The sequence below is a fragment of the Physcomitrium patens genome, chromosome 9 (genome assembly GCF_059467195.1).
Source record: "Physcomitrium patens ecotype Gransden chromosome 9, ASM5946719v1, whole genome shotgun sequence".
NCBI classification, from domain to species: domain Eukaryota; kingdom Viridiplantae; phylum Streptophyta; class Bryopsida; order Funariales; family Funariaceae; genus Physcomitrium; species Physcomitrium patens.
The window spans coordinates 1699176-1715940 of NC_143418.1; the positions used below are offsets into that span (position 1 = coordinate 1699176).

The 16765-nt window shown below is 37.5% G+C and overlaps 1 protein-coding gene across 4 annotated transcripts; it reads right to left on the bottom strand.

The window, feature by feature from the left end:
• Positions 1 to 7087: 7087 nt before the first annotated feature.
• Positions 7088 to 16765, bottom strand: LOC112286646 (chloride channel protein CLC-d). 4 transcript variants are annotated; one of them, XM_090252881.1, is made up of 26 exons: positions 16301 to 16441; positions 15777 to 15851; positions 14942 to 14997; positions 14639 to 14823; positions 14353 to 14411; positions 14106 to 14158; positions 13740 to 13880; positions 13483 to 13557; positions 13272 to 13310; positions 12798 to 12959; positions 12488 to 12543; positions 12228 to 12306; positions 11913 to 11977; positions 11540 to 11588; positions 11253 to 11386; positions 10897 to 10989; positions 10514 to 10625; positions 10233 to 10382; positions 10003 to 10058; positions 9732 to 9813; positions 9414 to 9546; positions 9124 to 9218; positions 8538 to 8885; positions 8189 to 8359; positions 7984 to 8072; positions 7088 to 7810 (listed from the first exon to the last, which is right to left on the bottom strand). In XM_090252881.1, the coding sequence occupies exons 3-26, from the start codon at positions 14984 to 14986 to the stop codon at positions 7654 to 7656; spliced, it is 2628 nt and encodes an 875-aa protein (XP_090109007.1). In that variant the 5' UTR covers positions 14987 to 14997; positions 15777 to 15851; positions 16301 to 16441; the 3' UTR covers positions 7088 to 7653. The 4 variants fall into 4 exon arrangements, with proteins under 4 accessions (XP_090109007.1, XP_090109009.1, XP_024384497.1 ...); XM_090252883.1 differs by lacking the exon at positions 14942 to 14997; XM_024528729.3 differs by lacking the exon at positions 16301 to 16441 and having other exon boundaries at positions 14942 to 15022; positions 15777 to 15963.

The following is a 16765-nucleotide window of genomic DNA, read 5'->3' on the forward strand; positions in this document are numbered from 1 at the left end:
TGCATGCTTTCGATGTGATAAGTGATTGGCAAGATGTGAAAGTGTCATTTTTCTGCACAAATGTTGCATTACTTTCTGCAGTCATCGTTGACGCTATGAGCCTGGTATTTGTAAATGTCGGTAGTCAGACCTCAGCCTTTGTAGTGCTTCAATTGGATGGGAATATTCCATATCCATAGCTCCATGACTATCCAACAACGTTTATCTGTATCTTTTAGGATCTTCACAACACTCCAAAGCATCACATTATTTATGCTATGAACTAGGCCTCTATTGTTGAATTGCTCATCATTTCATGGTTCATCATTTGTAAAAGGTTAGTAGATTTCGGATGTGGCATGGCTTGTACTAAATGCCAAACATCCAACATGCCAACCATTTGTAGTACATGCCAAATATTTAATATTCTTTTTTGTAGTATTGTATGTTCCATTGCAAGTATTAATAATATTTGTAGCAGAAAATAAGTATTGTGTATTATTTCTATCCTGTTTTTTATTTTATAATTTCTCATAAGCATGCATTTCGAAGTTTTATGTCTTAAAAAAAATAAAAGTGTAATGCAAAGGTTCTAGTTTAGAAAAAACATACGTAAATAGTGATGCAAGGTTAAAAGAAGGAGTCAAAGCACAATCTAATCAATTCTCTAATTAATAGTGGATGTTGTAGCAAAGTTCAAATAGAAGAATTTTAGAAGAAAATCAAAACACAAAATGCATAATTTCTTCTAACAAACAAATCAATAGATATTTCCTATAAAATGCACCAAATTTTAATTCAAGTTTTATTTTTATTCTACTTTAATATTTTATTTATTATAATTTTATTATTTATTTTTTAAAAAATAAAAAATAAATATAAACATATAAATAAAATTCAAGGCCATAATCATGAATTAAAATATTTATTTTTTTAATACAATTAGAGTTATGTAATTTAATCTAATCTTTCATAATTATCTAAAATATTCTTTTTTGTACAAATAATTCAAATAAAAATAAAACAATAATAATAAGAATAAATATTTTGAATATCTTAAAATTCTAAAATTATAGAAGAATATAAATTTTTAATATTTAACAAAGAATATCACACAAAACACATTTTGACACTTTTAGATGTGGACAACAAAACTTTGGAACTTATTTATACTAGAAGAAAGATAAAGATTGAATAAACTTGATGAACCAAAGCAATTGAGTTATTTCTAACTTTGTTATATAGCATTCTTGTGAGTCCTCTGTAATTAATCTTAGATTTTATTGCACTATAGCATTATAGGTTGTAAAAAACAACCTCTATACTATGAATGAATATATCATATAATCAATATAATCATACATAATGATATAATATAATATAATATAAATATATTATATATTTTTTTGATATTTATTATATATATAATATATGTAATATATTATAATCATATATAATGATTTTATATCATAGAATAAATTTTCATCTATAGATGATTAGTTTATGACAAAATCCTTCCTAAAATAAATAATTCTACATTTTGGTTAGAAAGCATGTAACAATGAGGCTGTCTTGATTGCAAAGGATACACAAGTTGGTCTTAACATCTTGAATTCCATGTGTAGATGGTTTAATTCCATATTATATTGATTAATAAACCTTCACTTGGACTTTCCTTAGACTACTCTCACCCATTGAGACAAATCACACAACCTTGAATTGTAGATTACTAAATCAAGTAAACATGCTGAATTTTTTGGATCTACTCAAACTCTTGATCCATGATACACCGAACTTGAACTGCACCCAAGTGGAGCACAATCTAGAGTGGCTGGGAGTCACCGTGTATGCGGATATCAAAGAGTGTCGAAGGTTGCGAACTGTGTGCAGAAAGTGAGAATCTCTGTGATTAGCGATGTAAAATGAGGATTCCAGCTAGTTGTATAAGATGAGGAGTTTCCTCGATTTGCTCTCATTCCGTCACAGTATTCGAGAATTCGTTGAACATGTTCGCTGTCAACTCTTGACAGTGATCTAGAAAGCACAAACCATGCTGCTAGCATGCCTGATGGCAATGATCTTGGACCCAGGTGCTGCATTAGAATGGCCAACACCTTCTCTGTGATGCGGGTGAGTGATATCTGCACTTCAACGGTGGATGTGCGTGCCGCTGACGAGTGATACACCTCGTGATAGAGCAAATCCACTGCTGTAGTGATTTGGCCCTGCAACCTTCTCATTGATTTCTAGAGCAACACTCGAGAAATCAATTCCTCGCTCCTCTCACGAATCAGCTCCGTGAAGATGTGAACCGAAAGGGCACTGCTGGCCGAAAGCTGGTGACAAACTACGTGACAAAAACTCTCTTCTTGAAGTAGTGGATGGCAGACATTACGTCCCATTCTCAGCACCGGGGAATTTAAGGTCGTGAGATGCTTGGTCGGTAAGGCCAGAGGTGCAACACTTGCATCGCATGCTTCCACGCCTTAAAGGGATGTGTTCGCATCAATGTGGTTGGTAGTGGTCAGACTGCTTTCTTCGAAATTGAATTTGCCCAGTCATATTCAAACTCTTCTAACCGTTATAATCGGGGAGAGTAATGCTATAAAAACAGATTCTCTTCGGAGCTTGACGAGCTACTCCACGACAGTAATTACAACACCTCTAGGTATGACGTTCAGAGTGACACCCACAGTGTGTGTTGATGCAGATCTTTGTTGGGCAGCAGACTCATGAAAGCACCTCAGCAAAGAAGTAGCTGCTTTTCCTGTTCATCTCTTCGCAATCTTACATTCTAATTCATGCAAAGGAACTTCTTGCCTTTGCTCCACAGCGGTGGACGTAATGTTACATGTTCATTTCTAAGAGCCCAATTGGATCCTTTATTTTTTTTCTTATTTTTTTTCTTATTTTTTCTGTAGAAGTGAACTGCAATAAAGAGTAGACATAGTGTGAAATTGCGTGTGATGAAAAGAATTGTTGTAGTGCCACACAAACTAACCTACAGAACTTGTAATTAGTTTTGTAAAAATATCTGTTGTTGTTTAGTTTGTACATGCCTTAGTGTGTGGTTCATGTAATGTTGGCAGTGTGAAACAGTAGCTTAGTCCACTCTTTGATTCTCTTATTTTTTGAAAGAATGTTTTTGTAACAGATTTATCTATATATAAATTTTTATAACCCCACAGTATGATTTTTCTTTTCTGTTCAAATTGATAAAGATTATCCAAACTTCCATGACCAAAATACTTTTTTTGCTCATGATAAAATCACAACATTTTTATAACCATAACTTTTTTATATAATCATTTTGAAATCAAAAAATTTGGAATTCGTGTGGATAGGAACAACTAGATTATGTGATTTCTATTTTCAATAAAATTTAGACAAAAGTTTAGTTTTGAACAAGAAATCATACAGTTTATGGACTTTGCTACACCAAGGAAAGACAAAAAGAGTGTTAAGGTAAATTCGAAGGATAAAAATTGAAAACTCCTATGCATTACTTGAACACAACCTAATTCTATGCCTTGTAGCAAAGTATAAGGATTTTTCAGCAAAAAGAAGAAAAAATATATTTCGATTAAATCAGTGAATAAAGTTTTCACCAAAGCCATTAATTTATTCAGAGACTTGGGTGGAAAAAGTAGGTAGGTTGGGTTTTGTCTCCACTACCTAAGATATTTGATAATCTAATATATGGTGCTATTATTTATGGGAGGCTTCTTTGATTATACAATTTTAGTTTTTTTTGTAAAAGAAAAAAAAAAAAAAAAAAAAAAAAAAAAAACTTAATAAAGATCTACTGTAACAGCAATTCGACAAAAAAACAAACAAAAAAAACAAAAAACAAACAAAAACAATTAAGTCCAAATATTTCTATTTAATATAAAGACAATAGTTGATGATTTATTTAAGAATGCATAATCTGGAAATTCATTATTTATTCATATTGTAGACTTTATAAAAATCAATAAAATAATACTTATGTGTTTTAATATTATTAAAGCTGGTATCCATGAAATAATATTACATAATGTATTACATAATGCTGGAAAAATGTGCGTTATTTTATTCTTTTGTATTGTGAACTTTTAAAACTTGAATTTAAAAAGCAGTAGTAAAAATTTATATTTTTTATTTAAAATATTTATTTCAGTATTTAAAATGAACAACAGATATTTAATAAGATCATATATTCTACTATTCTATAGAACTTTGGCTTTTAGAATATACATATTTGTAATTTTTGAGTGTCAAATATTAATATATTTGGTAATGATTTGCATAATTTTTTGTAATTTAGCATACAATGTTCAATAGTATAAATATACTTTGGAATGTCACAAAAAAAAATGTTTAAAATTGTGTGTTTATATTTATTTTTTTTAAATATAAAACATCATCTATTCATGTAACATTGTATAGATGTAATAGAGAATATTTGACCTAATTCACAAATTTCTCATATGATGTATGTATATAGTTTGGCAAATACAAATATGTGGTTTCTACCTTCATATGTCCATTTATTACCACATATTGTGTATAATAAATAATTAATTAATAACTCTGTAAGTTTAATATTTTATGCATTTATAGCTATAGTTATATGATAAAAAGAAACATCACAAAAGTCCTCTACTTATCTAAAAACATTCAACTTAAGAAAGTTCCATGAAATAGAATTGTATTTTTAATAGATAATTTGAAAAAAAATAACAATAAAATCATTAATTGAATGATTTGATTTAATGTTCTTATTTATTTATTAAGTTATGTGATACTTTTAATACTATTTCTAAATGTCTGTTCATTGTAAAATTAAGATGTTATATTGTAATATCCAATCTACCCTTGAACTTAATAAGGTGTAAGTTCATTTCTATTTTAGATAAATCCAAGATTCAAACCACATGTTGCACTTGTTTACACCAGGCGGGCCTTGAATTGGACCCCATTGTTATAGCCCCTGCTATTGCCAACCATTGATGAAGCACTGATGGTAGAAAAAAGTTGAAGTTGCACAAGAACATGGAGATGGTGATGGTCATTGCAACTTAGCAGAACAATCAAAGCTACTATCGAATTAAAACTTAATGAATTAATTCTTTTCAAAGTCACATATCAACTTCAAGTTGAATCTGGATGAGTGAAATAAAAAAAAAATAATATTGAATTGTAACATCATGAAACTCATACTCAATTTAGACAAAAGATCATGTGACTTAAAGCAGATCCTCTCAAGTGCCTTGTAGTGGTCAATTGGACAACCAAAATCTTGACAATCCATAATCCTTGATAATTGGCTTAAATCATTTAAAATACACAGTCTACTATAACAAATGAACAAAACCAAACACTTATATTTCAAAATTTTGACGTCAACAACAAAGCCAATAGACGTTGAACTTGATAAAGTACAATAGCAATGAAGTACTCAGAGAAACTTTTAAAAAATCATATCAACAAATTTAGTCATCCTATAATGTCCTAATTAATCATTTAAAAATAATAATAATAATAATTTGGAGTATTTATTAAATCCTTTATTTATTTAAATTCCTTTATTACTCCTCTCATTTTGAACTTCACCTTTTCTAGTTCACTTCTTCCAAAATATAGTAAATGAAATGTATCCTACTAATTGAATTGTTGTTTGATCAACCACATTGCTACTATGATTGTTTTGCTTTACAACTCAACCACTTTTTTCTGCAAGCAAGATACACTAACCACAATGAACATCCCAAAAAAAAACTGTTTGTGCAAAATAAGTTGTGTATGTCCAAAGTGGACCATTTCCCCCCAAGGTTGCAAATTCTAGGAGAAAAATCTCACCTTTGCACTCTCCCAAATGAAGCAAAGTGTGCCAATAAGAATGTAGCCATAGCATTGTGTGTATCAATCACTACATTCCTATTGGTACACTTGCATTGCTGGATAATGAATTTCTTACACAAAGCTTGCCTCTTCTGACACCCACAAATCCAGTTATAAAAGTAAAATCCAAGTCCTCTTCTCCAGGTAGAATCGTTTCTTAACATGTTTGTGGGTCCTGCGTTTCTGATCGACACCGAGAGCCGAAAGATACGTTTTTCTAGGGAATGCACCCCATCTATTCCTGTGCAAGTGATTAGTCCACGCACGAACCTCGTGAAAGTAAAAAGCACATGGGCATGCAAATCAGTGGCAATTGTCGTATTGGCCGCAAGAATCAACCGGAATCTCCAGCGAGCAAGGTTCTGCACAACACAACGGAATGGAATCTGCTTCGATGTTGCGACAAGTAGGTGGTCAAATGTTGTTGGTGTAGAAGGATAGATGTAACTGTAGTTCTGATTCTTATTTTCTTATCACCACCCAGTCATCGTTTCTGATTCGGATTTACAATATAAGTGAAGAAAATGCTGCTTCGGCCGACTTCATGTCCATACATGGTCGATTGATGTTGGCTCTGATGTTTTTTGTGTAAACCATGGAAGTGCCATTGATTTGGCTTGGTTAACAGGGGCTCAAGGTGGTGAATTAACTGTGGCTGATGAACAGCTTCAGATTCTGCGTTGACGTGACTTAATCCAAAGTTGTGCACAGCACTGCACTTGGTATCCGCAACCCCTTCTGGTACATGCCTGTTTCTCTTTCACACGAAGTGGTGGTTTCAACTGGTGGAAAAATGTTGTGCAACAAAGAAACGAAGGACTGGGAGCAGAAAAGTTTTAGGAAACGAAACTAAATGCACCATTCACCAACGGTATGAAGGCGGGCAGCTATAGCCAATTTTGGGTTGAGATAAGGTTTTAAGTCAGCAGTCAAAAGTGGCGCAGTAACGAGAAAAATTATGGGGAATTCACAAATAGAGGAACAAACCTGAAAGTATTTACAAATAGGGGAACAAAATCAAAATAATCACGAATAGGGGAACGATTTTTTTTGCTGGCTTTATCTGTTGACAGTATGTACAATAGCCACTGCTGATGATAAAAGTCGCTCTTAATATGACAGAGTTATGGTCATTATAGAAAACTTTTCCTTCATAGTGATTCATTTGTGAAAAACGAAATTGCACATCATTTTTGTATGATGGTTCTGTACAATAGTAACTATATCAAGTTTGAAATTGGCAGCTCTTAAAAATGTTTCTTTTGCAGACATGATGTATCAAATATAGTTGTGGAACTAAAAAAAAGACTGTTAAGGTTGAAAAAGAGGTGTCGAATCTTTTGCTAAGCTACTGTACAGCAAGCAAAAATAACCGTCCCCCTATTAGTAAATTCCCCAAAAATTATTGGACACTGACGAATCTACAATATTAAAATTTCGGCTTGATGGTGCACGAACTCAATGGTAATTCAACTTGCTTACCAAATCTAGCTAGCAAAAATTTAGAGACCTCATTGGAACGGTCTAAAGCAGTGCACTTGACTTGGCACACAGGCAAATATCGAAGATATCTTTTGTTGCCGCAGCTGTTCCGCTATCGATAAGGCGGTGAGAAATATTATGTCGTCGTAGCTATTTCATCTTTCCCACCCAAAACACCCCTTGAGCGCTTACAGACCACCAGGCAGATGACACATTTCATAAACTTTCAACTCTTGGAAAGCCTTGATGGACTCATATGTGTCACCTACCTCAGCCAAGATGGTGAAATGCAGGAACACCTGTCAGAATTTAAGGAAGAGAAAATAGTATGTCTTTAGTTGCTCGGTCACCGAAGTACGAGCTGCCATCTGACTCCTGCCGTTCCAATGCAATCTTGGAGACGGAGTGCTCTGCTTGATGATGAGCGCTCTGCGCTATATCTTTTCTTGTAATCATACCTATAACGCTGAGGAGGCAACAACCACGTTCAGGTTTCAGTAGAATGCTACATGGAAAATAATTATATTTAGTAAATTGGAAAGTAAGCTCAAGCTAAATTCGTCAATAAGCTCAAGTTAAATCCGTTCGCTTGCAATCCAAATCTCAAGAACCATGAAGGAATAATGAGCTGATGCAAACCTATTGCTGGAGTCTGTGACACACAAGTGTCTTAGGCCCAAAGTTCGGAATATTATGTATGCGCGCTGTGCTGAACACTCAGCACGAACCTGTGCACAACCAAAACAATCATTGGCTCTCAAAACCAGAGAGTTTATCAAACGAGGGTCAAGCAAAAATTCCATGACCCAAAGAAGATGAAAGAAAAAGAAAAAGAAAATTTTACCGTGACAGGGGCACGATTCATGTAGTATCGGAGATCTAGAGCCAGTTCTCTTTTGTGAACAGAAACTTGATGCTCAGGCTTCGTGGATTCACTACTTTCTTGTATTTCTTTATTTTTCGAATCATTAGTTCCGTTGCTAGCTTCATGCACTCCATTGGTCGTTGGATGTTCCTGTACGCCTCACGGATTTTTATTCAGAATATAATCAAAGTTCAACTCTCCGTACCTTCAGAAGCATACCCTTACACAATTCATAACAGAGAAACACACGCCCAATTCAAACAAGAAATTGAAATCTATACGCATTATGCCAGGAAATTGGAATCTACATTTAACTTTTCCAGTATACCTGCAATATGTCATCCAGTTCTAATTCGTCCACAGCTCCAGGACGAGAGGACAAGTACCGTCGGTGAGGATTATGGCAGTGATGATAAACACGCATGGCATGTTCCAAGTAAACATGTTCTTTTGTCACTCTAGGGTCGCGGGAAGTAAACCTCTCAGGAAGTGGCAGACGAAGAATCTCGGAGTCCACTTCAATCAAGGCCCGCTGTTCCAGAAGAAGCAGAAGTTGATGCCGCAATATCAAACCAACAAGCTGGCCATCATCATTAGCTTCTGTGTGTCTAATGACTGGGAATCCATTGTGTGTTGTGTTCTTCAGAATCTTGACAACGTCAGAAACGGATATGATCTGTGAAAGCGAGATATATCATCGACATAAGGAATTCTGGGAAAAAAACTAGAAACACTCCTAGCATTCCAATCGTTTCAGCGGCTTATCAAAGAGAAACACCAGATATTCTGACGGCATTCTGGACAAAAGACGACCTTATTGGCATTGTAAAATTCAGAAAATAATGAATCTAAAACAGGAACTGTTAATTGTGCACATGCACCCCCTGAAAGAAAAGTTTCGACCACTGTGTTACCTCTGTTAAAGTGATGACATTGGGTGCCATCATCTCAGCTGCTGTCACTGGGATGAGGTGTCGTGGGGGTTCACTCTGCAGAAAACGAACATCTCCTGCACACATCATCACGACACTGTAAGCAAAACCGCCCAGGCAAAACAAAGGGGAGATCCACGGAGATGAGTACTTTAAAGTCCAAGTTAAGTATCAAAACGTAACGAATGTTGGACGTGATTTATCACAAAACGCAGAGAGCAGTAATTGCATTTCACAGTAAAATATGCAGGGTGAGTGTGGTGAAAGCATACCCAAACGTTCCAAATCAGCTTCATATGCACCTTCATGGTGAATATGATGTGCCACCCAATTGCCAACATATATGGCAATAATAGCCGGTAAAAGATATTGAAGTCCGCCGGTACCCTCCATCATAATAACCACCTGCAGATAGAAAAATAAGTGCATTCAGTAACAACTTCTACCAAGAACAAAGTGGTAGCAGGACTCAAATGAGAGACTTTTAGAATGAGCTTGTCACTTGAAATTCAAAGAAGCTGACAGACACGTAAAATTATGCAGTTTCAAAACTGTTTCATAAAAGTAAACAAAATGCAGTAGATTTATACCAAAGATAAGGATGATCGGAATACACCCCCAAGCATAGCTGTGGCTCCAACTAGCGCATGAAGACCAGGTTGAATATTCTCCCTGAGAGACCATTCATCAGTTTCTGATAACAAAGTGTAAAAACATTTGCTGGCATGCTCATAAAGATCAGGTTTTAGGATTCAGGGTTTAGGAATCTGCAGAAGTTCCATTGCTTGCAAGAAATTTGAGTTAAATGCTGAATGGTAAATTCAGGTATTCATTCAAATATTGATATCATTAGCTACTTACTCTGGAAAGTACAACTGAAACACTCTTCCGAGAAATGCACCAAAAGAGGCTCCGACCTGCAAAAATTACGGGGGAAATATTACATTCAGCAGAGGACAAGGAGAGGAATATTGGCAGTACTTTAGAGAACATTTGATGACTTTCTCCACTACAGCAGAAAACTGCACTTCTCAAATTCCTAAAAGCTGAAAGCAATGCGACCTTTTAACAAAAGGTATTACAAATCGTACCATGATGGATGGCATAAAAATGCCTCCTGGAGTTGCAACACCATATGCAAGATTGAAAAGAACAAAAAATGACATCGAATGTAGAATTAGGCTACGCATACTGAAATAAGTGTCAAGTTCGTATCCCATCGCGAACAACTGCTTGATAGTCTGTTCCAAACATGGAGATCAGGCAGTCAGTAACAGAAATGTGCCGCAAGTTTTCAAGAAAATAATGAGTACCTTTATAACACCACAAGTTTCTACCGACACAAAGGCATGCATGTCAGTAAGGACATCACCTCGTGAGGAACCCCAAAATACAACGTGGCAAGATCGTTGTAGTAAGAAATCCCAGTATTGGGATCAGTTTTCGGACAGGTATACCTAAACCAATACTCCTCCCCTTGTTGCCTACAAGAAGACCAAAGAGATTATTGATCAAATAAATTGCTGTAGTGTGACTTTCGAAAGAGGCCAAGGACTCGGTTTTTGAGAATCATCAGAATTGCCCACAACAGCAATGCAGACGAAGAATGAGCAACCAGACAACACAAAAACCAAGAACTATTTAATTGTAGGAAAACTATGATAAAAGATTTCGATGTTAGGCAGTGCACAAGAATAAAATGCATGAAACAATTCTGAAACTGAAAGTTAAAGCGAACACCAATAAATTACTAACCCGTGCTGGATAGGTAAGCAGCGACCAAAGAAATGGGACAACAGGAACATAGTGCCCACGGCAATGAATGTAATGCAGCACGCCTCCAAAACCCTGCAAACATCCAACACCGTCTGTTTTACACTTACAGAAATCGATTAAGGAATTGAACGCCAGTATTTGCGAAAGCAACAACGCGAGTAATTTAATGATTACGACAAATAGGACACCAACGCCCTATAAAGTAAAAGCTCATTTCAAGCTTTTAACAGCCTTTTCGTCTCTGAACAGTGATTGAATCGAACTCAATCCACTCTGATTGACTAAAACCTGTATTTGTCTTAAGAAAAGATATAAAGAAGATGGCAATAACGAACCTTAAAAGACCTTGTTTGGATGGAGCTCTGAGCGGAGATAACCAACCATGAGTTGTGTTGAGCAACGCACCCAACACACCCAATGATCCAGCGGTCACCATAATCAGCGGCACAGCATTCAAATCAACTTCGACCTACATACCAAACAGAATCTGCCATCAAAAGTATACTATATACAATAACACTGGCCTTGAAATCAATAACATAACTTAGAAATCTCCTACTGTGAGTACACAAACTAGGATGCAAGATGGAAACAAACTGAGAAGATTAGGCAAAGTTCCTACCGAAGCACCATGAAACGCCAGACCTCCCGGTAATGACAATGTAAAGTCCCTGCAATATACACTTACGACTTCAGAACAACTCATTGGAGAAGTGAAATCTTAGGTCTCTCGAAGTCATCTCAGGCCAACAAAGAGGAGGTAATCCAATAACGAGTAGGAAGAGAATCTACATAAAGAAAAAATGCACATACAGATCAAGGTCTTCTACAGCATGAAAACAGCAGAAGACATAGATATGAGTAGATTCTCTATACACTCACTCACCAACATCCTGGTAAATGTAAGTAGGACAGTGGGGCTTGAGTAGTAATGCCAACAAAGGTACGAAATCTGACAAAAACTTTTCACTTAGAATTTCTGGTCCAAAACGCACCTATCATTCAACCATGCAAGTATCATTGTTGCCATTGTTGTACACAAAAGTGATCGCCACATCACCTGTGACAAAAAGTGATATTCGTGAAGTTATTAAACGAGTAGATTGAGAAGCTCAACAGCCCCACTCTCCTTGGGACACTATTTTCAAACAAGTCTAAGTAGGAAATAAAACAAGACAAGCTGGAAAATAAACCCATTAAAAGAGCAATCCGAAAGGCAGCAGTAGTGCATTGAACATAATGTTGAGGAAGATACGCCATGAGAAACTGGCTGAACTTTTTCAACGTTGCGTGAATTCAAAATAATGTACCTTTCTCGACCAGAAGCTTGAGGCTTCTTCCAAAGAAAACAGTACCCCACCAATTGGGGCACCAAAGGCAGCAGCCAATCTGTGGCAATAAATGATCACTTATAAATTACTTAAACATCTGTGTTGCAACTTCCTCAAGACAATTGCAGGCGCAACCTCCCATAGTCACAACTTAATCAAAATAATACAGACAGTAAACTAAGAGACTGTTTCCAGGAATGTGAGGTGATGATTTCCGTGCGTATACTCAATCAGCTTACCCTGCCGCTGTACCAGCTGAGATGAATTCTCTCCGATCTTTATCATTGTGGAAGTCCTGAAGTTTAGACACCACGACATAAGAGACTATGAAGTTCCAAATGGGATCATTTATAAATCTATACTATGAAAAAATATATATATGTCCAATAATCATTTAATGTACTTCTCGCATACGTAGCACAACTAAATGAAAGATAAAACAACGAAGGAACAAGTGATCTAGTGGCCCATGCACTTAAATCAATCAAACACCATTCGTAAGTGAACTAACAAAAGATAATCAGAATCTAGTTGTGAAACATAACTTACAAATGGCCAAGCTTTTTGCGTGAATTTGCTGATGGTCTGCAGGTAGGGACTCGCATAACGTCGAGAACCATCTTTCCTATGGGTTGGGAAGCGACCATGCATCCAAGTGAGCGAGGAAGCAATGGCAGCACCAATATGCACCATCGGTCCTTCTTGCCCAATCTGCTCCACAGCAAGACATCTCACACTCAGAAGGCTTGCGTGAAACTAAAGAAAAATGTACCTCTAAAAATTCCAGCTAGGAGGTCCTTCCCGTGAGAATAGAAAAGACACTAAAAATAAAGGCAGAAGTAATCGCAAATCCCAATGCAGAACTAAGCCATAAATCTTCTACCAAACCCAAGACTGATACCATCCTTGTATCGTGGGAAAGAGAGTTCAAAACTCCAAGGGTAGACGAACAAAACCCTCAGAAACTAACTTTGGATACTTATTACATGGAAGAAAACAAAGGAAAAGGATTCGGAGACTGACCGGTAGCCCTGAAGAAATTGTGCATATTGTTCCAACAATCTGCAATCAGACAAACAAATTGGCATGCTCATTAAACGAGCAACTTCCGGTCCTAAAGAGATCAAGGTTTCGTTCCCAAACTCATCTTTTGAAACGCACAACATTTTCAAAACGGATGCGGCAAGCATGCCGCCATACGCTACAGGAAAGAACCTGCTGAAATACAATGTACCTTGGTAACAAGAGTCCGAAATTCGAAAAAACTTGGTATATCAATTCCATTTAGATAGGCCATAACTAACGTAACCTGCAATCACAGAAACGGTCTCTTTGAAATGTCTCACTGTCAAAGTCTCAAGTGCTCCGCACGGAGTGAAGGCATCCTCAGATTTGTCGACAGAGATAGCAAATAGAAGAAATGAAGTCAAATGATTATATCCTAGTGCGGAGAAATACAAATTTAATAGATAAAAGTTTCGTTTTGCTTACTCCTCCACCCGCTGCTGCAGGAGCCCAAAGAAGAACTAAGCAGCTGGACAATAAAACTAAAGCTATACCAAAAGCAGCGTATCCAAGGAAGACAAATGGTAGTTTGAGCCCTTCATCAATCGTCTCTTGTGTCCAGTCCCTCTGCAGATACAATTCAGCAAGTAAGAAATTTCCAGTGCATGACCTAAAAGTAGTGCTCTTAAACTTCCACAAAAGCACAAAGTTAGATTGGATATACGTCGCTCCCTAAAAGCCAAACCGCAATATTATTGGTCTCAGTAAGGCGCACAGAACAGGAAAAGTTCTTATCACAAGAATAAGTGCATTAGTTCAAAATGAAGGGAAAAAATGCAATGGTGTTCCCACCTTCTTCATAATGAAGACTTCTTGTGACGATTCCACAATATACGCAACCACGCCTGTAAAATCCGCATTCTCGGTCAAGGTTAACACACAAATCATATGCAAAATTTACTACTGAAAACGTTCATCGAAAACTTCTGCAAATGAGACAAGAGTCAATTCGAAACACTACATCTTTGAGGAACTGAATTTCAGCAGTTGAGGATGATTGGCTAGCGACATAATGTAAACAAGCCCCAACACTACTCACCAACAAGGAGACCAATCAAAATTGTGATGAGCCACTTGGCAAATGTAAGACCAGTATATCTGCAAAAAGGAAAACATCGACATATAAACTTTAACTCACTGGATCTCCCGCGTATTTAAGAGTAGACCACCAACTTAGCAATGCCTGAATGCCAAAACTCTAACCTTAAGAATTTCGGGAATAAGTCTATGAATTCTGAGGGAGACGGAAGTTAACATCCATGAACATTACTGAGCAATGCCTTGGATCGTAGAATTCAAAATGCAGGATGGATAGAGTATCGTACCCATAGAAGTGGCGCTGTTGGCTTCCTTTTTTCGTCTGTGCATAAACCAAACTATGTATTGGTTCATAGTCGAGACTTTCCACACCTACTTCGTCCCCCTTAAGTTCTTCCTCGCGGTAAGAGCGGGCTTCCTCGAGTTGGCCGACTAACAAAGGAACCCGATTCTCCGGTTCCATATCTGCCATCTAGGTTCCACGAGAAATCGGTCAGTGAAACAAGCTATGATAGGTTAAATAAATTGCCATCGAATACATCTATGACGAACTTGGAAACACTACCATATAGTTATGCTGTGTGCCTCACCTCTTGTAATAAAGCTACGTGCGGTTGATGGTTGCGGCCCCACATGAGGCTTGCTGCTGATGGGATAAATATTTGAGAATGCTAGAATTGAGAACGACGACACCCTTCTAACCGTTCAGAACCCAATATATATATATATATATATATATATATATATAAATGAATGAAGATTACATGCACAGCGGCATTTCAATGGTGGAAAAGGACACCGAGTGCGACGCGAGTAAATGCCTACTAAATATTATGTTATACACCGGTTGACCAGAGAATGATCACGCGGGACACGAATGTTACGTAGGAAAACAAGGACTTCACCCGGTTAGGATATCGATTGACTCTCCTGAATTAATTTTGCAGTGATCGGACGATTACTGATAGCTGCAGTAATCCAACATAGATTTAGATGCTACGAAAATTTCAATCCTTTCCCAATAAACGAATCAAACGTTTGAAAATGAAAAAAATGGGTTCGGCGAATGATTTCAAAGGATTCATAGGAAATGCCAAGCTTGATTAAGCTAAACTAGTCTCGGCGCAACCAGATACAACGGAGCAGGAGATCGGTAAAATCAATAGTTCCAGCTCTCTCCCTGCTCAAAACCGTGCACTTCGAAGTCGACTAATCAAGCGTTACTCCACATTAGGTCTCCCGCTTGTCACAAATACCGGGAGTTACAGATAGGGTGTGTAAGGTCTTCTATCTCTCAGATTGTACATGGAAGACTGGAAGTTCAGTAGAAACGTTCGCGGGAGGGAAAGCTTTGATGAATCCTACACGAGTGGGAGGGAAAGCCTCGTGCACACACAAGTCTCTCAAAGTACGAACCCAGCTTACCTTCACTGGCAGTTGGATTGATTCAGCACCTTCACCACCAGATCTCAAATGGAGGCTATTGACTCGCTCCCTCTACTGAAATTCAGACGTCAAATGTAAGAACGCGAACAGAAGCGCTCTGTGCGGTTACCCAGAGCCAGGTTCTTGGAGGCCGCCTGACGACGACACATCATAGCTTGCAAAATCTCCCCCACGAGACAGACAGACAGACACAGGGCAGAAAGGAACAAGGGCCTTATAATACTCAAGCAAAACACGAATTCGAAGTAGGCCAGAAAGACGGGAGAGGAGGAAAAAGAACTTCCCAGCTTCGATCCGATAAAGAAAAACCCCACCTAAATTTTTCGCAGAGAGTAGGCAGGTGCAAGTGCAGCGATCGGATGGAAACAAAGATTGCACGGACAGACAAACACCTAAATCTCGACTCGAGCGACACCCAACTCTGCACCGCAAAGGCAGTACTATTCACAGCGAATAACTACGACCGAGATTCAAAACCTCCCAAGAGTTGGTGAAATTCTCGCCTGGTGGGACCAAACCCAGGTGACGAATTTGCAAATCGATTCCAACCCGACTGCACGCAACAACGTCAACTCCCAGGAGCCTTCAAGCGCAAGCACAAACCGTGCATGTGCGCAATAAAAATCTTTACTCAAGCCACAATTCCGCTGTCCAGTAAACAACCTAGCCGGCACCGGCCTACAACCGCAAAACCTCCAACCAAGCTAGCAAGCTGCCAAAATTAGGAAATGTAAAAGACAAACTCTCGCAGCAGCTGGTCGCCCGCACGGTTCCGATCAACAAACGCATCATCGATGTAGGAAATACTGTACTCATCCGCGCAAGCGTAAACTAATGTCCTCCGTTGCGGCGCAATGACTTCAATTCGTGAGATCTCGGTCGATTCTGCACCAAAAAGGACGAAATTACTCCCCATCGTTTGGCATAATTTGCAGCTAACGCGATGCAACACACAATCGTCGGAAGCC